This window comes from Callospermophilus lateralis, chromosome 1, assembly GCF_048772815.1.
Source record: "Callospermophilus lateralis isolate mCalLat2 chromosome 1, mCalLat2.hap1, whole genome shotgun sequence".
NCBI classification, from domain to species: domain Eukaryota; kingdom Metazoa; phylum Chordata; class Mammalia; order Rodentia; family Sciuridae; genus Callospermophilus; species Callospermophilus lateralis.
Genome location: NC_135305.1, coordinates 208,876,856 through 208,903,783, shown reverse-complemented (window position 1 = coordinate 208,903,783; position 26,928 = coordinate 208,876,856). Strand labels below are relative to the sequence as shown.

The 26,928-nt window shown below is 50.9% G+C and overlaps 1 protein-coding gene across 1 annotated transcript; it reads left to right on the top strand.

The window, feature by feature from the left end:
• Positions 1–610: 610 nt before the first annotated feature.
• Positions 611–26,928, top strand: Ncan (neurocan). Its single transcript, XM_076870223.2, has 16 exons — positions 611–639; positions 4,746–4,825; positions 6,185–6,589; positions 9,427–9,601; positions 9,713–9,840; positions 10,311–10,604; positions 11,520–12,098; positions 12,308–12,763; positions 12,824–13,738; positions 17,421–17,528; positions 18,527–18,640; positions 20,889–21,047; positions 22,434–22,516; positions 24,775–24,919; positions 26,353–26,535; positions 26,783–26,928. The coding sequence occupies exons 2-16, from the start codon at positions 4,753–4,755 to the stop codon at positions 26,926–26,928; spliced, it is 3,963 nt and encodes a 1,320-aa protein (XP_076726338.2). The 5' UTR covers positions 611–639; positions 4,746–4,752.

Genomic DNA, 26,928 nt, shown 5'->3' with positions numbered 1-26,928 from the left:
TGAAGAATGAACGGTACAGTTTGGCTAGAGCAACTCTGAGGTGTGATACATCCGGGCTCTGACTATGCCAGGTCTCTATCAGCTGCTTGAGCAACTAGTCTCCCCCTCCTCTCTGAGCCTTGCTTCCTCTCTATAAATGTGCAAAACAGTAATTATAGCCAAAACTGTTTCTAGCGTGAGCCGCCGAGAGTTAGACTGACCAAGATTCAAATTCCAACTCTGTCCTTCCTCTCTGTGTGATCTTGGGAAGCAACTTTACCTCCCTGGGGCTCAGTTTCCCCACCTGTAAAATGGGGCACGTCCCATCACGGGGTTTGGCTGGGGTCACATGAGGGGGGTTCTGCGGCAAAAAGAATGGGGGGGGAAGTCAGGTGCAGATTTCCCCCGGGTGGGGTGAGTGTTAGAAAAATGCATGGGGGATTTTGAGCAGAGGGAGCCCCCACACTCGTGCAGCTGGAGGCCGCCGGCTGGCGGTGGCGCATGCGCAGAGCAGCCCCGCGGCCCCTTTATAAGCGCTGAGGCGGCGCTGGGGCGAGCGGAGCGCAGGGCGCAGGGGCTGGACCGAGCGCTGGGCGAGCTGAGCTGGAGCGTCCTTTGTGCCGGGCGGCCGCCCCGGGATGCGTCCGAGCTAGGAGCCAGGTGTGGGGGTGTTCGTCGTGGGGAGCGGGCCGCGTTCGTGGAAAGACCTCAGGATTGGAGACAGAGCCGGGTTTGGGGGAGGGTGCCTGGGATCAGGGAGAAGCCCCCAGATTGGGGAGGGGGGCGGATGGGGGAGGGGACCCCTGGGGTGGAGAGGAAGCGCTAATTAGAAGGGGACCCAGGGATGTCCAGGGGCTCTGCATGGGGGAAGGTTGCGGGGGAATGCGGAGACAATCCCGCGGTGGGGAGGGGTCCGGGGCTGGGGGTGGGTCTCAGGATTCGGGAGGAGGCGCTGGGAACCAGGGCTAGGGGAGGGGCACCCCGAGTTTGGAGAGAAGAGACGCCCAGTGACTGAATGGGGGACTCCGGAACAGGCACCCCTGCGTCTGAGCTGACACCCCAGGATTTTAAGTGGGGATTCCCAATTTCCAGATGAATGGAGGATTCCGGGTTGGACTGCAGTAGTGTGGGTCCCCCCCCCCCCCCAGATCAACCTGAGTCCGTTGGAAGGGGGTCTTGCCCTGAGAGTGAATGGACACTGGGAAAGGGAGGCGATCGTGTCCCTGTCATTTTGGGTTAGGTTCTGTCACATCCTGACTCAGAGAGGAGGTTCTGGGGTGCCCCATCCCAAGGTGGCCCCTGTTTTCCCACGGATCTGGAGTTGGGGTGTTGTCCTTTCTCCCAGGGAGGGTAGTTCTCTGAGTGTCCCAAATGAATGCTGGGTGGAGGGCAAGAGCTCCCAGTTCTGGATCCCCGGGACTGCGAGGGCACTAACCCCAAGACAGGGACTGTCCCCAGCACTTCAGCATCTGTCCGCATCCTCACAGAGGGACAGACCCTTGTCTCACCCCCTTCGGTTGATATCAATGCCTGTGGAAACCCTGCTTTGGTTTGGGGGACATAAGCGCTGGCAAGTAGGGGGCTGGGACCCCAGGCCAGCCTGACTGGGAGTGACCCCCATCCTTCCGCTTTGTTCCTTTCAGCGGCATCAGTGGGAAACAGCCGGGCTGAGGAGAGGCTTGGCACTGGGCCCAAGCCAGGGACACAGAGATGGGGCAGGGAGAGAGGGGTGGATGCACCGTGGGACCCCCAAACCCAGGAGCCTCAGTGGCCCCTGGACATTCCCAAATGGAAGGTCCCCCACCACAGGAGGTAGTGGCTTTGTGTGTGTGTCTGCTCTAGGCAGTGAGGAGGGGGTGTGCCCCAGGGGTCTAGGGTCCCCAAGAATCTGATAGGACTATGGTGGATGTCTTTGTCAGGAAACTTGTGCCGGGGGGCCACATCGCCAGGTGGCCAACTGATGTGTGCCCACAGTCACCAAGGCCACATTAATCCACCCTGGTCTGTGCCAGGGTCTGGTATGGCAGCGTGCGTGATGGGGAGCGTGTCTGATGGTGTTGGATTCATTGAGGGGTCTCCGTGGGGGGGCTGAGACTGAGGGCTGAGTCTTTGTGTGGAAGACGTGCCGCCCGCCTTGTGAGTGCCCATATTGCCTCTCTTTGTTAATGTCACTGTGAATCTGTGCGTGTGTGTCTCCCAGGGTCTGTGTCTGGGATGTGTGATTGCATGTGTGTGGTAGGGGTCCTCTCCATGTGATTGGCAGTGTGGACCCTGAGAATGGGGGGTGTGGGATGTGATCTGTGTGCAGAGTTGGGGAGCTGACCCTGGGAGAGGGTAGGCAGAGGTTGAGGTCCCCTAGGGGCAGCCCTGGATGCCTGGCTATCTTTCTCCTGCAAGGAGTTCCTCATTCAAACCCCTGTGTGTAAATGCACCCCAGTTCTTAGGCCAGCAACACACGCTGTGTGCATTGCCCCTGCTGAGGGGCACTTGGATCCACACACCAGAAATGACAGTGGGTCCTCTCCATCCACCTAGTGCATGAGCCTGCTGGGGCTCCCACGCAGGATGTCCACACCCCACAGGGTGAATCTGCATGTGCACCCTTGCCTGGCACCCTAGATGCACACCCGGTCACCCACAGAAATGCCTGCTAACAAACTCACCCTCACTCGGTGCTCACCAAGACAGGAGGTGGGAGTGAGAGAGGGGAGACACACACTCTCATACTGATCCAGACCACCCCTCCCCCAGCGCCCTGCAGGCCCCTACTTGCATATGCATGAGGCTCATGCATCATTCATGAGGGGACGGGCCCCAGACAGCTGTGTAAATGCTCACCTCTGGTGGCCCTGGGGAGGAGGTATTTTAAGAGAAGGGTGTGGGTGTGAGGGTGTAAGTGGAAGGCAGTGGGAGGGTGAGGAGGGCAATGTGCACCTGAAACTGTCACCATGTTGGATCACCTCAGGATATTTTTAGTGTGTACATGAGGCTTTGTGTACAAGGAACTGTCTTTAAATTTAACATGTCCAGAACTTTACAATCTTAGCTCATTTCCTCCTCAAGATAGCCTGATGAGGTGTGTGCTGGATGATCCTTATTTTAAAGATGGAGAAACTGAGGCACAGAGAGATGGAGCAACTTGTCCAAGATCACACAGCACAGTGTGTAAGGAATAAAGACAGGGTTTGAAGTGAGGTCATTTGGATGTAATCTGGGCTCTGAACCATATGATGTATGTGTGTGCATCTGCACGTGTGTGTGTTTGTGTGTGTGAGAGAAAGAAGGTACTTTCTGGCTTTGTCCCACCCCACCCCCAGCCCTGCTGAGGCAGGCACAACCATTGGGATACCCCATGCTTGCTTAGGGGTTCCAAGCGGGAGAAATGAGGGCAGCTTGGGATGGAGGCAGAGGTTGCTGAGGTTTAGAGATTGGTAGTTGTGGTCACTGGCCCAGGGCCTTGGCCTTGACATGTGCTATGCTGTGCATCCTGAAGCAAACTGCTAGCCCTCTCTGGGCCCTGAGGCACCATGTGAGTAGGCTGGAGGCAGGGAACCACGTGGTGGGCAGTGCTGCTGCATTATCACCTCAGAGTTCAGCACCACGGACAGGTCCCTCACCAGCTCCCAGCAGGGGCCTCTGGGAACTGGGAAGGAGAGCTGAGAAGAACAGCTGGTCCCCCCATGGCCTCTCATTCCAGACTCTACCCACAACTAGGTCTTCAGGGCTATTCTTTTATAGGGGTGTGGTTTGCATGTGACATTCTAATTTTCCATCTGCTCCCACCTTCTCCAGCCCCACTGAAGGGTGGGGTTCCAGAGGGGTGGGAGGCTTTGGGGAGGAGCCACCTCCCTGGGAGAATGTACCATCTGAAAGGACCCAGCTGTGTCCAGCACCTGGAATGGACTTTGATGACAGTAGATTTTGAGTAATGGCTCAGGCCTCTGGACCACGGCCCCTACAGAGAGCTGGGCCCACACTGCAATTTCTCTGCAAGCCGCAGAAGCTTCTTTACCAGACTGTGTGAAGTCAGGGGGAGGCTGGGGTGGGCAGGGGTGAGGCCCCTTCCTCCAGCTGGGACTTGGCAGCTCCTCAAATATCCCAGAAACCAAGAATAGACTCTTGGTGACAACCAAATCCTGGAATTGAAGCTGAGAATCGTGTCAGTCAGCAAACCCAGATTAAAGGCTGGCTTGGAGGCTCGCCTGCTGCCTGGACAGGGGACCTGGGAGGACCAGGACTGGCTGCTGCCCTCTAGGAGCTCCCAGTCTGATAGGGGAGGTTGACTTTAAAAATAGGACTTCAGTCTTGCCTGTGTTATGCTCAATAATATTAGCAACAGCTAAAATGTACTCCTTCGTGCCAGGCAGATTCTAAGCATTTTATATATATTGACTCACTATTCCTTCCAACCATCTGATGTTATCCCCATCTGACCCACAAAAAGAGAGAAAGTACAGAAAAGTTAAGCTACTTGCCCAAGGTCACACAGCAAGGAACAGACAGACGGTCAACCCCCTGGTCTGATTCACTCCATCACCCATGTTTCTGGCCACGAGGCTTTGGTGCTTGGATTCTGAAGCCAGGTGGCCCTGGGTTTGAATCCTGGCTCAGCTCTTGTTTGCTCACTCTGTGACCTTGAGTGACACACTGGCCTCTCTGGCTCCGGTTCCTGATCTGTAGAGTAGGGGGGATTTGCTCCTTCCATGTGGCATGTCTGGAGGACAGTGCTATGACTCATCCCTCCCTTCCTCTGCATTTCCTTCTAGGTTCAGGATGGGGGCCACATCTGTCTGGGTCTCAGGCCTCCTGATGCTGCAGGTGCTGCTGTTTGTGACCGGGAATCAGGGTGAGTTGACTTGTGGGGAGAGAATCTTTTCACTTTGCAGCCACAGCCAGGGATCTGGGGGATTGATTGAGATGGGGCTGTTACATTCCAGAGCCTTCTCCTGCTGGCCCTCTGGCTTGATCTAAAGAATAAAACAAGAATAGATGAAAAAAGGTCTTTGAACAGTCAAAAGAGAACAAGTTACCTGAGAGGTTATTTTTAGTCATAACCAGCAGAAGCTGGAGGTTCCCGCCTCTCACCGTTTTGCTGAAATGAACTGAAAAGAGAAAGAACAGCATTGCGAATCGTGCAGAGATTGATTGGTGATGTCTGCCATAAGAGGGCAATGGAGATAAAGGTGTGTGTGCTTCTCTTGGCATCTCCCCAAAGGTGACCAAGAGCCCAGGCTTTAGAAATCCATCAGTGATCTGCTCAGTGGCCTTAGGCAAATATATGATCTTTCAGTTTTAATTTCCTCAGCTCCCCAAAAAGAAGACCAGACATCACACTCTCTGAAGATGATTATGAAAAGGAAGCTGGGCATGGTGGCGCACGCCTGTCATCCCAGCAGCTCAGGAGGCTGAGGCAGGAGGATCTCGAGTTCAAAGCCAGCCTCAGCAACTCAGCCAGACCTTATCTCTAAATGAAAGACAAAAAAGGTCTGAGGATGTGGCTCCGTGGTTAAGTGCCCCTGGGTTTAATCCCAGCACAAAAAAAAAAAGAATAGAAAAAAGAAAAAGAAAATCCATAAGCTAATTCCTAGAAAGTGCCTGTTATAAAGGCACTCCACAAATGTCCTTTTGCCTTCTAATGACTTCCTCTTGCTTAAGAGAAAAACAAGTCTCAGAGAAGGAAAGTGACTTTCCCATGGCCACATAATCAGTAATACTGGAAGTCAAATCCCCATCCCTGGGCTGGGCCTGGGGCTCAGTGGGAGAGCGCTTGCCTAGCACATGTGAGGCACTGGGTTCGATCCTCAGCACCTCATAAAAATAAATTTAAAAAATAAAATAAAGGGATTGTGTACAAAAAGCTAAAAAAAAATCTCCATCCCTATAAGAAGAGGCCTCTAGAATTCATTTGTTTTGCTGTACTGAACCCAGGGCCTGGCACCTGACCTGTGAGTGCCCTGCCCCTGAGCTGCACCCCCGGCCCTGGAGTCTATATTTCAACGGAGTTAGAACCACAAGGGGATTGAACCCTCCCTCTCCCCTTCTGCCCACCAAACCTCACGGAGCGGGCCCCCATGTGCGCTGTGACACTGTGTGGCCACCCCAGGCTCTCTGGCCTCCCCCTTCCCACCTGTAAAGGAGGGGAGTGGCGGTGCCCTGCTGGTCCTTGCCCCTGAGGCATGCCCTCTCTCTGCCTTCTCCATCCCAGGCACACAGGATGCCACCGCTGCTGCCGTTGAGAAGGGGCTCCACATGCAGAAGGTGGGGTCTGGGTCGGTGCGGGCTGTGCTGGCAGAGCTGGTGGCCCTGCCCTGTCTCTTTACCCTGCAGCCACGGCCGGGTGCAGCCCGAGACATCCCTCGGATCAAGTGGACCAAGGTGCGGACGGCATCGGGCCAGCGACAGGACTTGCCCATCTTGGTGGCCAAGGACAACGTGGTGCGGGTGGCCAAGGGATGGCAGGGCCGAGTGTCACTGCCCTCCTATCCCCGGCGCCGAGCCAATGCCACGCTGCTCCTGGGGCCACTGAGGGCCAGCGACTCCGGGCTCTACCGTTGCCAGGTGGTGAGGGGCATCGAGGATGAGCAGGACCTGGTGCCCCTGGAGGTGACGGGTCAGTTGGGGACAGGGGAGGGACTGAGGTCGGGAGGGGCAGAGCCTGAAGCCTGCCACTCCCTGTGTAGGGAGGGCTTCCCTTTCAACTGTGATAACGTCATGAAGGAGGTCTCCGTAGGTCCTACCTTATCTTTTTTGGGGGGTGGGAAGGGGGGTACCAGGGATTGAACTCAGGGGCCCTCAACCACTGAGCCACATCCCCAGCTCTATTTTGTATTTTGTTTATTTATCTTATTTTAAATTTTTTTAAATTCTAATTTGTTATATATAAAAGCAGAATGCATTATAACTCATATTACACATATAGAGCACAAATTTCCCATCTCTAGTTGTATACCAAGTATATTCACACCACTCGTGTCTTCATACCTGTACCGAGGGTAATGATGTCCATCTCATTCCACCCAGTATTTTATTTATTTAGAGACACGGTCTCATTCAGTTGCTTACTGCCTCACTTTTTGATGAGGCTGGCTTTGAACTCGTGATCCCCCTGCCTCAGCTTCCCAAACTGCTGAGATTACAGGCCTGGGCCACTGTACCCAGCCCTACCTTGTCTCTAACACCTCTGTCTCTTAGCCAAGAAGGAGCAGCCACGCTCTCAGTCACCAGTGGGTTATACTATCTGGGCAAGGATGTCCTCATCCTACTTTTTTTTTTTTTTTTTTTTTTTTTTGGTACAAGGGATTGAACCCAGGGACGTTTTATCACTGAGCCACATCCCAGGCCCATTTTCATTTTTATTTTGAGACAGGGCCTCACTAAGGTGTCTAGGGACTCACTAAATTGCTGAGGCTGGCCTTGAACTTGCAATCTTTGCACTTGCAGTCCTCCTGCCTCAGCCTCGCTGGAATTACAGGCAAGCGCCACCATGCCCGGCCTAATCCTGCTTTTGTTTTAAGTCCCTTTAGTCTCTTTTATTGTTATCCAGTTTTACATAAGACAAAGGATATTGGTTTTCTACTTAAAAATCAAATTCAGGGGCTGGGGATATAGCTCCGTTGGTAGAGTGCTTGCCTCCCATGCACAAGGCCTTGGGTTCAATCCCCAGTATTATAAATAATAATAATAATAATAATTTCTTTTTAAAATAAATCTGTTTAAATTTTTAATAAGTCAGGTTATTCTTAAAAAGTAAGTCAATAAAATATATATAATAAGTAAATAATGTTCACAAATACCTGTTTAAACAATTTCTTTATTAAATTCTTTCTGTTGAAATATCCAGTGTAGTTTCTTTTTCCTAACTGATTAAGGAGGGAAAAAAGATGAATGATTAAGGCAAAGTCTAGAACAGGGTCTGTATTATAGTACATGCTCAAGAAATGTTTTAAGTGTGACTCAATGAATGGATTATTAAATAGGAAACCATTTAATGGTTGAGGCAGGTGCTGTGGTGCACACCTATAATCCCAGCTGCTCAAGAAGCTGAGGCAGGAGGATCGAAAGTTTGTGGCCAGCCTCAGCCACTTAGTAAGATGCCTGTCTCAAAATTAAAAAATATAAAGGGGCTGAGGAAGTAGGTTGGAGGTAGAGCACCCTTGGGTTCAATCCCCAATGCCAGAGTTGGGGGACATAGAAAGAAAAAAAACAATTTGTTGACTCCTACCAAGAAATCTATTTCCCTTAACAAGTAAATCCCTGAATCTCCTGTCCTGGGGCTTAGTCTGCCCCCCAAACTGAAATCAGGACAGAGTGTCTTGCCATATATTTTTTTCCTTGCTTTATTCTTAGTTTTGAATCACACATAGTAATTGTACATATTTATACATTGCATTTTGATCAAATCAGGGTAACTCTCCCATCCATCACCTTGAGCATTTATCATTTCTCGTGGTGAGAACATTCAAAATCCTCTCTGCTATTTTGAATATACAATGCATTATTGCTCGCTGAAGCCACCCTACTGTGTAATGACTGAATATGTTATGGGGTCTACCAATCACTCCTTTCACAGACTCACTTCTCAAAACTGATAAACCTTGAGGGGGGGAAGCCCACTAATTAGTGGAGGAGGAAGTGAATTGTACCTCTGGGTTTGTTGGGTTTCATTCATTTAGCCAAACTTTTATTGAGCACCTACTTGCCAATCTATGCTGATGTCTCAGCTCCCTCTATTAGGTCTCAGTCTGCTAAGATGGGGCAAAATGTTCAATGTCTTCATCTTGCTCAGCCATTTCTTTCATCTCTAAATCAGAATTTGAGTTCCACAGACCCTGTTACTGGTGCTTCACTTCCTGATTTACTTGTCACCTCCTCCAGGAAGACGTCCATGACCCATTCCCAGGCAGGGCAAGAAGAATCACACTTGGCCTGTACTTCTCCTATTAGCATATGTACAGAATCTCTCTTCACCTCCTCAGTGCCTCCTGCCATCTCCAGGGCCTAACCCCAGGCATGAATAATGCTTTCTTTGGAGTCAGATCTTCCTTGAATTTTGGTTCTGCCTCATACTTGCCATGAAGCCCAGGGCATGGAAATTTTTTTGAGCCTTAGTTTCTTCTTCTGGAATAATCCTAGGATTGTTGTTAAGAGTTCAGTGAGGTGTTGTTTACAAAAGCTTTTCACCGAGAAGACAGTTGACAAGTTTGAGCCCTTTCTGGTTGTTGTTATCCGTTTCCTAATCTGTAAAATGGAGTCAGCAGTCTGACTCTCCACCATCACCCTAGCTCTGTGCCAGGCACTGAGTAAGTGGCTGTGGTACCAGGCACTGGAGGGGCTGCAGGTCTGTTCACTTCAGCTGGGAGTGGGGGGGTGTCATTCTGCAAAAGGGAGGTGTGTTCTTGAAGATTCTGGCATAAGTCTTCCCCAGCCCATCCTGGATGTTCCCCACAGGTGTTGTGTTCCACTACCGGGCAGCCCGGGATCGGTATGCGCTGACCTTCGCTGCAGCCCAGGAGGCCTGCCGTCTCAGCTCGGCCACCATTGCAGCCCCTCGGCACCTGCAGGCTGCCTTCGAAGATGGCTTTGACAACTGTGATGCTGGCTGGCTCTCTGACCGCACTGTTCGGTGAGGGGGTACAGGGTGGGGAGATGGAGAGCTAGCCCCTGGAGAAAGAGGCTCTTGGGGCGCTCTGGGAACACACATCTGAGAAGGGATGCCTACTCTTGGTGTTGTCAGGTATCCCATCACCCAGTCTCGTCCCGGTTGCTATGGGGACCGTAGCAGCCTTCCAGGAGTTAGGAGTTACGGGAGGCGAGACCCACAGGAACTCTACGATGTGTACTGCTTCGCCCGTGAGCTGGGAGGTAAGCCTGGGAGTGGGAGGCCCTACCCGCACCTCTTCCTGAATCTGTTTCTCTCCCAAATCCCCATTTCTCCCTGCATCAAGACCTGGACTATTCTAGAACTTTCCATCCCTCCTTGAGTCCCTCTCCCTCTCAGCCACTCTCTCTCTCTGATCCTCTGAGTGCTTGTCCTCTTCCCTTTCTCTGAAACCCCCTCACTGAGCTCCTCCCTCTGCTTGAAGCCCATTTTGCTCAAGGACCCAGATCACATCATTTGTAAAAAGAAGCCAAAGCTTTCTCTGGTTAGTACCAAACTAACCAGGAAAAGAGCTAATGACGACCATGCTCTGGCGAGCTGGAAGCACAGCCGCGGTTGTGCCCCCTTCGCTTAATCACCACCCAAACCCGGCCAGGACGGGATACCTGGATGGGGACCTCCTTCCCGGACTTAGGGAAAGGTCCCCCTGACCTCAGTCCGCCCCCTCCCACAGGCGAGGTCTTCTACGTGGGCCCCGCCCGCCGCCTGACGCTGGCCGGCGCGCGCGCCCAGTGCCGCCGCCAGGGCGCAGCGCTGGCTTCGGTGGGACAGCTGCACCTGGCCTGGCACGAGGGTCTGGACCAGTGCGACCCAGGCTGGCTGGCCGACGGCAGCGTGCGCTACCCGATCCAGACGCCGCGACGGCGCTGCGGGGGACCCACCCCCGGCGTGCGCACCGTCTACCGCTTCGCCAATCGCACCGGCTTCCCGGCGCCGGCTGCGCGCTTTGACGCCTACTGTTTCCGAGGTGCGTGCGAGGCTCCGCCCACGAGACACGCCCCAGTGTGTCCCCAGTGGCCAGGCGCCGGAGGGTGTGTACTTAGCGAAGGCCACACCCCTAACAGCTTCACTTGGTTGCGGAGGCCAAGCGCGGCCGCGTGCTGGGGATAAGCCACGCCCCGGCAGGCGGCCACGCCCCCTGAGACAGGTTTCTCCTTAGGAACTTGGCTGTCGTGGAAGGACATGTCCCTTAAGAGAGCCTACCTCTAGGAGAGGAGTCATATTTTCCCTAAAGGGTTATATATATTTTCTTAAGTCCGGAGGCGCAATACCCCTATAAAACACGCTCCTGGGTGGAGCACATCCCACCTGGAGCCACACCCATGGGTACAAACCGTGGCGTTAGGGGTGATGCCTCGATTAGCTGGCTGCTCGCCCTGGTAGTGTCGCAGCAGGGGCGGATGACACCTGCCTTTGTTGTGAGGCCACAGCCTCAGAAGGTGCAAACTTCAACCCCCAGAGACCAAATCCTTTGTGTAAGCTGTCACCAGTACTAGATGGAAAAATAGTACCCTTGTTGGGAGGGTCACATCCACTGGACATCTCCCATCCCCAGAGAAAGATTCTTAGTTGAATCCCTTCCCAGGCTTATAAGATCTCAGAAAGCTGGACATTGCCTGAGCTTCTCCCATGAACCAAACTGTCTATTGAATCCTCCTTGTGACCAGTAGACCCTGACCTTGACAGTGGGTTGGGTCTGGCCCAGCCTGAATGGTGGATATGATAACTTTATGTCTCCCTCTACCACGTTGGGGAAGCTCAGAAACCACCCAGAGCTGCACAGATGGTCTGTGTCAAAGCATGTGGGAATGTGGGTAGAATTCAAGCAGAACTTCCCTGGCAGCTCCTAGGCCTAACATATGTATTCTGTTTTCTCCCATAGCTCATCATCCCACTCCACAACATGGAGACCCAGAGACCCCCTCATCTGGGGATGAGGGGGAGATTCTGTCAGCAGAGGGGCCTCCAGCCGGAGAACTGGAGCCCAAACTGGGGGAGGAAGAGGAGGGGGTCCCTTCTGACTTCCAAGAGCCTCTGGTCTCCAGTGGGGAAGAAGAAGCGCCCCTATTCTTGGCAGAGAATCAGAAGTCTCAAGAGACCCCCAGCTCTACCCCGGGTGACTCTGCACTGGCCTCATGGCCCACCGAGGCAGTGTGGCCAAGCACTGTGGCTCCCAGCCCCAGCAGAACGGGGGCAGGCACTGCAGAGGCTTTCCACACGGAGGTGGCCTCGACAGTCCCCACACCCAAGAGGAGAGGGCGTTTCAAGGGGTTGAATGGACGCCACTTCCAGCAGCAGGAACCAGAGCGAGGGCTGGAGGGGGAGCTCAAGGACGGGCCCCAGCCCTTCACCCCAGCCGGGAATCATGTGGAGCCTCCCTTGGTCACAGAGGCCTCGGGAAGTGGCCAGAGCCAGACTCCTTGGGCCATTCTGACCAATGAGGTGGACATGCCTGGAGCAGGTGAGTCTGGGGCTGGGGTGGGAGCTGGGACTTGGTTGGGTACCTGAAGGCTGGGAGGGTGGACCTATCCTCAGGACAGGGGAGGATGGCCTGAGTCCCAGCTGGGTCCCCTGACCTCATCCAGCCTCAGGAGCCCCTGTTAGACCAGGGTCAGGGACATGCTCCTCAGCTGATGAGTCATAATTACAGTCACTCTTGCTCTTTTGTAGGTTCCTTTGGTGGCAGGAGCCCCCCAGAGCCCTGGTTGTGGCCCCCAACTGTGATCCAACCCAGCATCCCAGGCCCCAGCGGGACCCCTGACCTGAAGCTAGAGGGAGCCAAGGCCCCCAGCCTGAAGCCAGCCACCTCCGACCTGTCATGGTCTCCCTCGGAGTCCACTGTCCCAACCTCCAGCCCCTCAGAAGGCTCCCCCGCGGCCCACTGGGAGGCATTCCCCACAGCCACCTCCCCAGACCTCCCTGTCATGGCAATGCTGCGTGCCCCCAGCCTGTGGCTCGTGTCACACTCTACTCCTGTGTCCTCCGAAGCCAGCGAGGTCAAGGGCCATGGTGAGGCCATGACCACTCCCCCACCCTCTGCAGCCTCAGAGACCAAAGGGTATTCCCTGCCCCCCTCTTTGAGCCCAACAGGTCAGGGTGGAGAGGCCGGAGCCATGACACTCAGCAGCCACGGAGAAGGAAGTCCCATTGCCCCCTCAACAGCAGCTATGGTCACACAAGCTGGAGCCAGCCCTGACTCCCCTGGGACAGACTTTGGAGACATTGAAGCGACCAGCCCCACTGAGCTCAGCCAAGCTGAGTACCCCGGGTCCAGCCCATGGGCATCTGTGGACAGGAATGTGACGGTGGATTTCGTCACCGAGACGGCCAGTGAGCCCACAGATGTCAGAGGTATCTCAGGATCTGAAGCTGGGGTCTTCATCAGCACGGCAGAAAGCCCCACGTCCAGCTTGCATACCTCCGGTCATGAGGTGCTGGGCTCCTGGCCCTCTCCGCCGGACACCAGCTCCCCATCCGCACCTTCAGCAGGCCGTGGCATCTTCTCGGTGTCTGAAGTCATCCCTGGTTTGGAGCCTTGGGCAGCTGCAAGTGGAAGAGCCACTGGAGGTCCCAGAGATTCCACAGTCACGCTGTCCCCCAGTGGTGGCATTTGGGAGTCTGGATCCCACGTGGTTGAAGGAGCTGAAAGCCCCACCTTGAGCCCTTCGGTGGCTGTGGACACCAGCACAGCAATGTCCCTTACCTCCCCGGACCAGGGAGCCAAGGTTGGGGTCCTGGATATGTCCACACTGTCCTCCTCAAGTTCCCAACCCTACCCAGAGCCAGAGGACCAGATGGTGGACCAGGGAATGGTGGGCCCTTCAGCTCCTCCGCCTCAGGGCAGTCCCCCCAGAGAGCCAGCCCTTCCCCCGTGGACAACCACTGTGGCCGGCCTGGAAGAAGCTGCTTCTGTTGCCTCAGGGGAACCTGCCGCGTCCTGGGACTCCCTGAGCACCCTGCTGCCCATCTCCCTGGGCACAGAGGAGGCTGATCTGCAGATCCTGGCGGGGAGCCCAGGTGTGGAGGGTTTCTGGGAGGAAGCAGCAAGTGGAGAAGAGCCGGCCCTGCCAGGGACCTCTGGAAATGGGAGTGCCGAGGCGGGTAAGTTTGAAGTCCACGGATCCTTCTAGGCCAGGGTGGTCAGTGCTTGGTAACTAAGGACTGGAGGAGCCCAGAGCAAGGAGGGTGGGTTGTCCCTGGGGGTCTGGGAGGATGTCCCTGGGGGTCTGGGAGGATGTCCCTGGGTGCTGGGAGCCATCAGCCAAGTGCACCTGGGGGTCTGGGAGCAGAGGATGATGTCAGACAGGAGCTCAGCAGGTGGAGAACCAGAGGTGGGAATGACGAAGCACGGGGAGATGTGATGTGGGGCATGAGTTTAGTTTACAATCCCTGCCGTGCTTACTTTGAGCTGGACAAAGCCGAGGACGCTGGTCCTCAAGGATTCCCCAAGTCTGGGGAAGACAGAGCTGGGCACAGATGCCTCCCAGGTGGGGCCAGAGGGATGGGGCATGGCAGGGAGGGCATCCTGAACAAATAGGAATTGGAGCTGGAATGGAGTAATGTGGATCGTGGGGGCCTTGAGTCACAGGACAGGTGTGGTGGCATCACCCCATTCAACACACGTGGCTTGTCACTACCTGGCCAATTAGTAGCCACACCTCAACTGGAGCCCACGGCCACCCAAGTCTCAGCTTCTCTGCCCAGCAGAGCCCAGAGCAAGCCATTGACCTCTTCTCCCTGAAGCCACATTAGCCCCCGGCTGAGCCTGCAAATTCTGGTCCCTTTTGAAAAATACTAAATACCGTCACATTGAGCTTCATTTGTATTTTTTCAATTAAGCTTTTTTTTTTTTTTTTCCAAACGAGCTTTTAAAAAAACCCAGGAGCTAATTAAAAAGCAATTTTTTTTCTGAGTTGCAAGACATTGTTATTAACACAATTGTTTTTTAACTTCCTTCCCCTTTTTTTGAAGGCAGTGTCTTGATGGAAATAGCAGATACCCACGTTGTCACCCCTGGACTGTGTCAGGGGTCAAATCCTCTCTCTCCTTAGATTTGCAGGACACAGGCAGACTCAGGACATAAAGCTGATGCCTAACATTATCTTTCTGGGTTCTAAACACCTAACTGGAATTATATTGGTTAATCCTTACAACCTCCTTATGGACAAGTTCTAGTGTGATTCTCACTTTACAGATGAGGAGGCTGAGGCACAAGGAGGTCAAGAGATTTGTGTAGTTATGCATCGAGGGAGTGGTTAGGCTAGAGTTTGAATCCGGTCCATCTGAAAACAGGGTCTCTGTCTCAACTCCTAGGCTGTAAGGTGCAATACCAAGTTCACTGGGATTTAAAAAAAAAAAAAAATCCATGAAGTCCTGGGGAGGCCATGAGCTTACCCAGCGAGGAAGCTGAGAAGGATAGGCTAGGGCGTCTTTCTTTGAAGGTGGAAAAAGTCTCAATGCCAAGGGAGCTAGAGAGCTAGTCCTTAGAGAGGTAGAAATTGACCACATGGAGGTGCTAAGGAAATCGTGTTTGGAGCTGATCTTGGACCTGGGGCTTGGGCTGCCTTGAACTTTGCTGGAATTTTGGCCCCAGACTAAAGCCAGCTGCAGTCAGGTGGAGGGAGGTGGGCAGTGCCAGGGGAGACCCAGGCGCCTTTCCACCCTCAGCTTGCAGCAGAGATGCTAATGAGGCCAAAAATAAATGCAGCATCAGTGATCGACTGAGTCACCGCCAGTCTGTGGGCAGGTGTCGGCAGCACAGGGCACCTGGCGGGGCTCACGCGTTCTGCCACCCAGAAGCTCCACGTGTGTGCTCACACGTGCTGGGGCCACTCTAGGGCCATCATGCAACCCCAGGCTCCATCCTCCTTCCCTTTCCCTGGTCTTTGAGACCCATACCACCACCCCAGGAATAGGTCTCAGACATTGCAAGAAGACCCCTGCTGCCTTCCTCCAGTTAGCGTCCAATTATTGTGTGCCTGCTGTGTTCTGAGCCCTAAGCGGAGACCAAATCCTCTGTCCCTTGAAAGCTGACATTCTAGAGCAACACTGTAGACCTTTCCCAAGGGTGGAAATGTTCTCTCTGTGTGCTGATTGGCATGTGGCTAATATAACTGAGGAATTGCATTTTTTACTTTCATTTCATTTTAATTAATTTAAGCATGAATGGCTCTATACGGCTGCCATATGGAGCAGCACTGCTCTAGGGAGAAAGATGCACAAGAAACAATCATCATAATAAAAGTGTACATTATATTAGAGACTAAAAAGTGATAAGGATAAAATAGAGGGCTGGGGATGTGGCTCAGCGGGAGAGTGCTCGCCTAGCATGTGTGAGGCCCTGGGCTCCATCCCCAGCACTTCAAATACACAAATAAGTAAATATTAAAAAAAAAAAAAAAAAAAAAGAGGAATAGTCTGTCACTGCCACACACACCTGTAATCCCAGCAGCTCAGGAGGCTGAGGCAGGAGGAGTTGAAACACAGCCTCAGTGAAAGCTAGGTGCTAAGCCTTCCCAGCCTTCAGGGGAGGAGTGTCTGTAAGTTGGTGGAGACTGCCTACCAGGGAACCCTGGAGATGGAGAGGGGACCCTCCTACCTCCAGGGAAATCCAACTCCAGGGAAGTGATGGGGGAGGGCTATAGGGACACACTCATGGATGTCCCTTGGGTCCCCAGTCCCACTTGTGGGCAATGCTGAAACATCCCCTCAAGAGTCCCCAGGCTGATATTGAAGGAGCTAGACATGGCATTCTGATCAGGGCTGGCAGAAAGTTGTGAGCTACTGTTATTTCCATTTTATAGATGAGGCAACTGAAATCCAGAGAAGTGACTTGCTCAGGATTCCCTAGTGAGTGGCAGATTTAGATTCTACAGGCTGTGGTGATAACCACTATAATCCACCATCTCTCCACATTATATCCACTAAGATGGCATCAAAAGAGGGTGAGCCAGGCTGGGTTTGTGGCTCAGCAGTAGAGCACTTGCCTCGCACGTGCGAGACCCTGGATTCGATCCTCAGTACCACATAAAATTAAATAATTGAAATAAAGGTATTGTGTCCAACAACAACTAAAATATATATATATTAAACAGGGTGAGCCAACAGAAGGTAGGAGAGAATGCTTTCTTCTTCTTCTTTGGTCCTGGGGATATAACCCATAACTTCACACATGGTAGACAAGCACTCTACCTCTGAGCTACATCTCCACCCATTTTTAAATTTATTTTGAGACAAGGTCTCGCTAAGTTGCTAAGGTTGATCTTGAACTTGCCATCCTCCTGCCTCTGCCTCCTGAGTAGCTGGAGTTGCATCCGTGGGCCACAGCCCTCAGCTTCCTTCATTATTTCTGGTGCTATTCATACCCCATCTGGAACCTTATGTCCACTGTGGCCCATTTTGAGAAACACAGCTATGAGCAGGGCATGTCCAAAAGAGGGGGGCGAGTCCAGGAGGGCACTTAAACCCATGTTTTGGGAGACTTCTAAAGATAATCTCATGGAAGTGGTCACTGAGTGTCCCATGTGAGTTCCATCTGAGGGAATTTGCCACAGGCAGAGCAGCCCACAGATACTTTTGGTGGGCAGTTCCTGAAAAGAGTAAAGTCTACATCCCAGGGGTATACAAGGCCAAGTTGGTGACTGCCTGCTGGGGAGGTTACTGGGGATACTCCACGGTTTGATGAGGAGGGCTTTAGGGACCTGAGGTCTGGAGTTACAGGAATTCTGTGACCTAGTGGCCCAGTCCCTCCTCACACTGCCCAACCATCCTTCACCTCCCCCAGATCCATGTGAAAACAACCCTTGCCTGCATGGGGGGACGTGTAACGCCAACGGCACCATGTATGGCTGTAGCTGTGACCAGGGATTCGCCGGGGAGAACTGTGAGATTGGTGAGTGCTCCAGGAGCAGCAGCTGAACCTGGATTTGTTTGACTCAGAGGCTGGGGGTCTATCCCTGTGGCCACACCCTCGAGACTAAAAAAAAGAGATCACTAAAAATATAAAATGAAATAAAAAGCCCCTTTCCATTCCCTACTCTCTGAATCCAGTTCATACAGCTGGGTCCTCATCCTGGGAGTGTGGTTCTGGCACAGATTCCTCTGAGCAAAGGGCCCTTGGGGATCTTACCCTGTCCAGGGTGGGCAGGCATATAGGCACCACTACCAGAAATGTTAGATGTTACTCCCAAGTCCAACAGAGGAAATACTACAAATTATAAACATTTTTAAAACAATAAATAAAAATGATATAATTTCTTGAGCTCTATAACTCGTCTCCTTAACTTCTCATACAACCAAGTATAAAATCATAACAATAAATATCAATGGTATAATTTCTTGAATTGCTTCATTAGCTGTTCACACTCCTAAGAAGGTCCCATTATTTTTATTGCTCTGAAAAAAAGAGAAACAATCTCAGAGAGGGGAAGTGACTTTCCCAGTGCCATGTATGCCTCAAGCATTGTCTCTGCAGAGATTGGTAGAAGAGGAGGTCAAGTGAATATTTACTTCTACTGCAATGGCTTTGTGATTCTGCAAGTCCTTGCAAATGTCTAAACTCTAGCTCCAGCTGAATTTCAGCTGGGTTTGAATGCAAGAGTATAACCTTTACTCTTCTGGGGTTAGAGGGAATGTTCTGCACATCTTGGCCTGATTCAGCTGACACAGTGGCATCTTTTCTTATAAATGCCAGTTTATGTTAATTATGTGAGTCTCCACCCACTAGGCCGCAGAGTCATTCAGCCTTCTGTGGAGACTCAGGCCTTCTGTGGAGACTTCAGGCCTAGGATGGATAGCACAAATATGAATCCATCTTTTGCCTGGTTTGCTATGGGGGCTCTGAGCCCAGGAGATGCTGACTGTGACTGGTCCCCTTCTTCTCCCTGCCAGACATTGATGACTGCATCTGCAGCCCCTGTGAGAATGGAGGCACCTGTATCGATGAGGTCAATGGCTTTGTCTGCCTTTGCCTCCCCAGCTATGGGGGCAGCCTCTGTGAGAAAGGTGAGTTTCCACTAGGAAATAGTCCCAGCAGTGGGATTTGGTGCTTGGTCACAGGCTTCCCCCACATGCTTCAGATCTCTGCCTCTGCTTCCATGCCTGAGTCCCACAGGTTGTTAATTGGTTTCCTGAGATGAAATTTACATAATTTAGAATCAGACATTTTTATTGATTTTTTTAAAAAATAAATGACATGGCTGGGGATGTGGCTCAAGCGGTAGCGCGCTCGCCTGGCATGTGTGCGGCCCGGGTTGGATCCTCAGCACCACATACAAACAAAGATGTTGTGTCCACCGAAAACTAAAAAATAAATATTAAAATTCTCCCTCTCTCACTCTCTCTTAAAATAAATAAATAAATAAAAATAAATGACAGTGGGATGCATTACAATTCATATTAGAATCATACATTTTAAAGTGTCTAATTCAGTGAGATTGAGTACATTGACAGTGCTGTGCAATCATTATCTCTGTCTAGTTCCAGAATCTTTCAATACCTCCAAAGGGAACCCTGTCCCTATTAGCAGTCATTCCTCATACCCTATCCCCAACACCTGGCGGCCACTAATCTACTTTCTGTCTCTGTGATTTGCCTGTTCTGGACATTTCATGTAAAAGAAATCATACAATACATGTCTTTTTGTGTTTAGCTTCTTTAACTTACCATAATGTTTTCAAGATTTATCCACATTGTAACATAAATCAGTTATTCATTCCTTTTTTATCTGAATTTTAAGGTTTTATTCCATGTTTTTTTTTTTTTTTTTTTTTTTTTTTTTTAAGGTCTGTTCCAGGCTCTGCTTCAAGTTCAGTAGTTTCTTGACTTGTGGTAGCAGAGCTCTGGTCTCCACATGGTGTTTTCTCTGTGTGCATTTCTGCATCTGAATCCTCCTTTATTTATTTTTTTTTAAAGAGAGAGAATTTTTAATATTTATTTTTCAATTTTAGGCGGACACAACATCTTTCTTTGTATGTGGTGCTGAGGATCGAACCCGAGCCGCACGCATGTCAGGCGATCGCGATACCGCTTGAGCCACATCCCCAGCCCTTATTCCATGTTTTTACTGACCTATTTTAACTATACCTAATGGTGGGATTCATTGTTACATGCCTACATTGTAACAATCTAATTTGGCCAATATAATTCCTCTTTGTCTTCCCTACTCTTCATTCCTATTTTTTAAAAAATATTTTTTCATTATAGATGGACACAATACCTTTATTTTATGTTTATTTTTTATGTGGTGCTGAGGATCGAACCCAGTGCCTCACACATGCTAGGCAAGCTCTACCACTGAACCACAACCCCAGCCTCTCTCCATTCCTTTTTAAGACTGAATAATACTCCATTTATGGACATACCACAATTTGTATATTCCTTATTTGATGGATACTTTGGTTGCTGCCTCCTTATGGCAAATGTGAATACTGATGCTGTGAACATGTGCAAGTTTTTGCTTGGATACCTATTTTCCATTCTTGGTTTTTCCCTTTCTTTGGGTATATGATCAGAAATGAAATTCCTGGGGCCTGTGGTAACTCTATATTTAACATTTGGATCTGCTAACTGTTTTCCACAGCAGCTGTGCTATTTTACATTCCTACCAGCAATGTATAAGAGATCCAGTTTCTCCACAGCCTTGCCAACATTTTCTTTTTCCTTTTTTTTTTTTTTTGTTATGATGTCAGCCTAATGGGTATGAAGTGGTATGTCATTGTGATTTTGATTTGCATTTCATAATGACTAATGATGCTGAGCATCTTTTCATGTGCTTGTGGGCCATTTGTTTATCTTTTTTGGAGAAATTCTGCTGAACCCCTTCTCCAGAAGGGGAAATTTTAGGTCTTCCCAAGACCATTTCTGAGTCTACATATTCACAGGGAGAGTGACCCTGACAATTAGAAAAAGAGATGTCAGCCTTGACCCCAGAAGGGATGGGGGTGCAATGGTTTCTCAGTTGAATGTCTTCCAAAGAACCTTTTTGTGTATGTGGAGCTGGGGATGGAACCCAGGGCCTCTGGCATGCTAGGCAAGCGCTCTACCACTGAGTCACACCTGAGCCAAAAGAAAAATGACTATGAAAGTGGAGAGGTGAAAGGGTAAGGAGGGGCCTGACCTTATGGGTGAAGGATGATCTAGCCCCACAGGGACCTTAGGTTGGGACCTATCTTGGTGTGAGGGGGCTGTGCTCATGGCTGGTAGACCTTGGACCAAGGCCAGGCCCCCCTCACACTCCTTTCCCACCTCCTAGATACAGAAGGCTGTGACCGTGGATGGCACAAGTTCCAGGGCCACTGCTACCGCTATTTTGCCCATCGGCGGGCATGGGAGGATGCAGAGAGGGACTGCCGCCGGCGGGCTGGCCACTTGACCAGCGTCCACTCAGCTGAGGAGCACAACTTCATTAACAGTAAGGACAATGGGAGAGGGATCCCCCACCATCATGGTGAGCAGGGGTGGCACCTGTCCCTTTGCCAGGGCATCCTCCCAGGGTCCCAAAGATATCACTTCTCCAAAGCTGTGATCATCAGTGCAAACCCGGATCACTCTTAATACACACGCCTGCTGATTCATTTGTGGATTCATAACTCACTTTTGTCATTCGCCAAGTATTCATGGAGCATGCGCTATGTGCTGGGCACCCGTTCAGGCACTGCAGCCCAGCCGTGAGTGAGACACTATTCTGTCTTCAGGGAAGGATGCTCTTGGGGGTGGGGTATAGATAAACAAGTTTTGCATTAATTAAGCTTGGCACTTATTGATTTATTCATTATCCCTTCTGCCATTTGTTCATCCATCCGTTTCTTCACGCTGTTTCTTCACATTTCCGCGCCTCCGGTCCGGGGTTGATTCTTACATTGCTCATTCTCTGGTCCGCCCCTCTCTCTTCCTCCCCGGCCTCCCTGTGCGCCCAGCTGCTCGTCCACCGGCAGCCCCTCCTTGCTCTTTCTCGCCTGCGGGGTCCAGCGCTGCCTCCTGGGTGGCTCCTATTCCTCACTCTCTCCCGGCAAAGACGGGACAGTGCTGGTTTATTCCGCCTTCGTCCTGCTTGTTTATGCCACAAATCGTGACAAAGCTGGAACCTAAGCCGGGCGCGGTGGCTCACGCCTGTAATCCCAGAGGCTCGGGAGGCTGAGGCAGGAGGATGGAAAGTTCAAAGCCAGCCTCAGCAAAAGCGAGGCGCTAAACAACTCAACAAAAGACCTTGTCTCTAAATAAAACTTTAAAAAAGGGCTGGGGTTGTGGCTCAGTGGTCGAGTGCCCTGAGCTCAAACCCCTGTACTAAAAAAAAAAAAAAAAAAAAAAAAAAACTGGAACCTAATCGGAGCCCTTTGAGTGCCCCGCCCCCACCCCCAGGTATGTGGGCAGCCAGGGGCGGCTCCTAAGAGTGGGGTGAGGACGCCGCCTGTGGCCCCAGCCAGGCCGGAGAGGGGGTCCTGACCCTCCCGCTCCCCGATCTGGGGGCGGGGCTCTGGACTCCCCGCACCCTATAAGCTCCCACTTCTCTCCCCTCTTCCCCACTTAAGTCCAGCTCACCTCCGGGAACCAGCACCTCCAGGCGGGGTCCTTCCCTCCCTCACAGAGGAGGCTGAAGGAGGAGCCCGGGGTCCCCCTGGGTCCCCCTGGGTCCCCTGGTCCTCCTGGGTCCTGTACTCGCGCCCCCATCATCCCCACCTCCATCCCCTGTCCCCTGCATGTCCAGCCCCTCCAGGCCGGGAAGGGCATAAGTCCTTTTCCGCGTCCCAGCCTGGGAGTGCGGGGACCCCCAGCCCTCACGACACCCACCCCCACGCAGGCTTTGGGCATGAAAACACGTGGATCGGCCTGAACGACCGGATCGTGGAACGGGATTTCCAGTGGACGGACAACACGGGGCTGGTGAGTGGCGGTCCCTGTCCTCTGGCGGCTGAGCAGCGTGGGCGGTGCCCTCGGTTTACCCTCTTGGGCAAAGTAACTGCTAGTGTTCGTCCAAGGTCCCCAGGGACTCTAAGAAGCTGGCACTGGCGAAGCGGCTTCAGTGAAGCCCCCCCGTCTTCACCCAAGTCTTCCCCAGCCAGGAAATGGCCCGCCCCCCAAGTTGCTGAAACTGCAAACCCGGGTCTCACTTCTCTTGGTCTCTCAACCTGGTCTGCTAGCGGTTGTCACTCAAATAGTACCTTTTATCCACATCCCTCTCCCTTGGAAAATTTGAAAAATCTCTAATCTGGATCCCTACAGTGGTCTCCGTAGCCATTTGCTACCTGCCCCTCCCCACAGTCTGCAAAACAAACTTTTTTTCTTTTGATTTTTGTTTTAAGACGGGTCTCATTATATTGCCCAGACTGGTCTGGAATTCCTGGGCTCAGGTGATCCCCTCGGCCTCCTGAGTAGCTGGGACCCAGGCGAAGCAAGCATATCTGGCTGCAGCCTTTAAAAAAAAAAAAAAAAAAAAAATTGAGGTGAAATTTATAAACCAAAGAACTAGGGGGCTGGGGTTGTAGCTCAGTGGTAGAGCACTTGTCTAGCATGTGTAAGGCACTGGGTTCAATTCTCAGCACTGCATATGAATAAATAAAATAAAGGGCCATCAACAACTAAAAAAAAAATTAAAAACTAATCATGTTATTGTGGCATTTTAGTAACATTCGTAATATCATAACCACCACCTCCATCTAGTTCCAGAATATATTCATCACCCTAGAAGGAAACCTGGCACACAGGAACCTTTAAAGAGTGACACTTCAGGGACTGGGGCATGGCTCAGAGGTAGATTACTTGCCTAGCCTGCATAAGGTCCTGGGTTCCATCCCCAGCAATGCAAAAATAAAAACAATTGAAAGTCAGATGTTCAAATACACACTGGTACCTGAATGTTCACCGTGTCCCTCATCACAGCAGCCAACAAGTGAGAACAGCCCAAATGCCTATCAACAAATGAATGGATAAATAAAATGGGGTCCATCCATATAATGGAATAGTATTCAACTGTAAAGAAGAATAAACTCCTGATACATACTATAACATGAATGAACCTTAAAAACATCAGAGAAGCTGGGCACAGGTGCACACCTGTAATCTCAGTGACTTGGGAGCCTGGGGCAGGAGAATTTTAAGTTCAAGGCCAGTCTCAGCAACTTCACAAGACCCTCAGCAACTTAGGGAGGCCCTGTCTCAAAAAGGGCTGGGGTGTAACTCAGTGGTAAAGTGCCCCTGGGTTCAATATATATATATATATATATATATATATATATATATATATATATATATATATATATATACACATACATATATATATACACACACACACACACACACACACACATATATATGTGTAATAAGTAAGTGAAATAAGCCTGATATAAAAGACCACGTATTGCATGATTCCCTTTATGTGACATCCAGAGGAGGTAAAGTTATAGAGACAAAGAGTAGGTTCATGTTTGCCATCAGCTAGGGGCAAGGGAAATGAGAGCAAGAGAAATGTTTTTCCTTAACTGGTGCAGAATTTTGCTTTGTTGTGATTAAAAAGGTCTGGTAATAGATGGTGGTGATAGTTACACAAAATTGTGAATGTAATTAATGCCAATGAACTTAAAAAGTAAGAGTGTTTAGAATGGTAAGTTTTATATATAGATTGTGGTTTTATTAAAAAGTCCACCTCCTCCCTACTACCATTCTCTGGCCATAGCCTAACTCCAGCATGCAGCCCCCCCACCCCCTGCCTCCATTCTGTTCCTGCCTCTGAGCCTTTGCAGTTGTTGTTCCCTTTGTTTGGGACACCATTCCCCATTTGGATTCTTTGCATCCTTGAGTCTTCACTTTTCCTGTTGGGCCTCCTCGAAATCCCTCCTGGACTTCCAGGCTGAGGTCACCTTTTGTTCAGCTACTTAGCTAACAGTGACTCATGGAGAAAGCAGGGGAAGGGGCCAGTGAACAGGAGGCCGGAAGATCAGAGTGGGAGACGCTGCAGGCTCTCAGCAGAGGGATGTGGCTCAGGTCACAGTGACAGCCACCCTCTCAATAGGCAGGGGAAGGCCCATTGTAGAGATGAGACCATTGAGTCCCTGCAAGTCTGAGGAGTCTGGCCAAGGGAATCTTTCAGGAGCCTGAGCTGGGACACAGGACACTGAATGATTCCCTGCTCCCTCTTCCTGAAGCAATATGAGAACTGGCGTGAGAATCAGCCGGACAACTTCTTCGCGGGTGGTGAGGACTGTGTGGTGATGGTGGCTCATGAGAGCGGTCGCTGGAATGACGTTCCCTGCAACTATAACCTCCCTTATGTCTGCAAGAAAGGCACAGGTACCTGGCACCTCGCCCCCTCTTCCTTCCACCCACGTGCTCATTGGTGTATTGTTTTATTCAAGTTAGTGAATGTCAGCCCCCCTCCTTCTCAGGAGTCAGCAGTGAGAGTCCTGTTTCCTCCCATCTTCGCCGATTCTGCCCATTTTCAAATGTTTTGTTCTTTATTCACCAAAGTGGTTAAACATAGTATCTCACTGTTGTCTCGGTTTGCATGTCTTTTGGGGGGGGCACTGGGGATGGAACCCAGGGCCTCGGGCTTGAGCACTCTACCACTGAGTCACGACCCCAGTCCCGATTTTTAAGAACTCTTTACATGTGTAGGAAATCATTTGCACACATTCTTCTCTTTTCTTTTCTCTTATATTTTTGTTTCTTCTTGCTTTCATTTCTTTGCCAGTTTTCATGTCCTTTTCCCTCTTTCATTTGCTCAGATAATTATTCTTTTTTTTTTTTTCTTCCAGTACTGGGTGTTAAACCCAGGAACTCATGTGTGCTAGGCCAACTGAGCAGTACAGCACCAAATAAATCTTTTATTTTTTTGTATAAGGGATTGAACCCAGGGGCACTTCACTGCTGAGCTACATCCCCCAGTCTTTTAAAAAAAAAAAAAAAAAAAAAAAATATATATATATATATATATATATATATATATATATATATATTTGTTCATAGACCTTTTTATTTTATTTATTTTTACTCAGCACTGAGAATCAAACCCAATGCCTCACACATGCCAGGCAAGTGTGCTACCGCTGAGCCACAGCCCCAGTTCCCCCTCTTTTAAAAAATATTTTGTTTTACTTGTAGTTGGACACAATACCTTTATTTTATTTTTATGTGGTGCTGAGGATCAAATCCAGCACCCCACATGTGTTAAGAGAACACTCTACCGCTGAGCCACCACCCCAGTCCCTGCTTTTTAAAAAATCTTTATTTTATTTACTTATTTATTTTTATGTGGTGCTGAGGCTGGAACCCAGTGCCTCGCACGTGCTAGGCAATACACCCGCCCCCCGCCACCCCTTGTGTATTTTTTATTTTGAGACAGAGTCTCGCTAAGTTGCTTAGGGCCTCACTGAGTTGCTGAGGCTGGCTTTAAACTTGCAATCCTCCTTCCTCAGGCTTCCAAGCTGCTAGGATCACAGGCATGTGCCCCCATGCCTGGTTTCAGATAATTATTCTGTCTCCATCTCTTTCATTACTGTCATGCTCTGTCCTTGGCATCAGAATGGGAGCAGGGTTCATCATGAAGGTTTCTGCCCCTAAGGAGCTCCTGGTGGGGTGGAAGACAGAGACAGGTATGGCACCTTCCAGCCCTGTGAGATCACAGCTGCTGACCCACTGAGGGGAATATTAATCCCAACAACACATGAAACTAGGTTAGCCCCAGTCTTGGCCACTTCCCTAACTGGAGGTTCCTCTGTCCCCAGTGCTGTGCGGTCCCCCTCCAGCAGTGGAGAATGCCTCGCTTGTGGGTGCCCGCAAGGCCAAGTACAACGTCCATGCCATTGTACGCTATCAGTGTGATGAAGGATTTGCCCAGCACCATGTGGCTACCATCCGGTGTCGGAGCAATGGCAAGTGGGACCGGCCCCAAATTATCTGCACCAGACGTAAGTGGCTGCCTCCAGGGACCTCCCCGACATGGAATTTCAACTGTTTGTATTGTCGCATTAAAACATCCCATTATCACTCACACTGATCTGGTGTAATGTCTGCCTGGTAATATAGCCTTGCAGATAAGTGGGAATTTACCAGCCCACCTAACGTGTCCTCCATCTGGGAGACCCACTGCCTCCAGCCACCCTGCTGTCATCAGCTTTTGCTCTTTTCCATAATTTCTCTTTCACTCTCTTGCAGCCAGACGGTCACATCGGATGCGCAGGCACCATCACCACCACCAGCATCACCACCAGCATCACCACCACAAATCACACAAGGAGCGCAGAAAACACAAGAAACACCCAGCGGAGGACTGGGAAAAGGATGAAGGGAATTTCTGCTGA

Coding starts and splice junctions, on each gene's coding strand:
- Ncan (XM_076870223.2), top strand. CDS start 4,753: ATGGGGGCCACATCTGTCTGGGTCTCAGGCCTCCTGATGCTGCAGGTG. Junction 21,048..22,433: donor GGAGCACAACTTCATTAACA/GTAAGGACAATG, acceptor ACCCCCACGCAG/GCTTTGGGCATGAAAACACG. Junction 22,517..24,774: donor GGACGGACAACACGGGGCTG/GTGAGTGGCGGT, acceptor CTCTTCCTGAAG/CAATATGAGAACTGGCGTGA.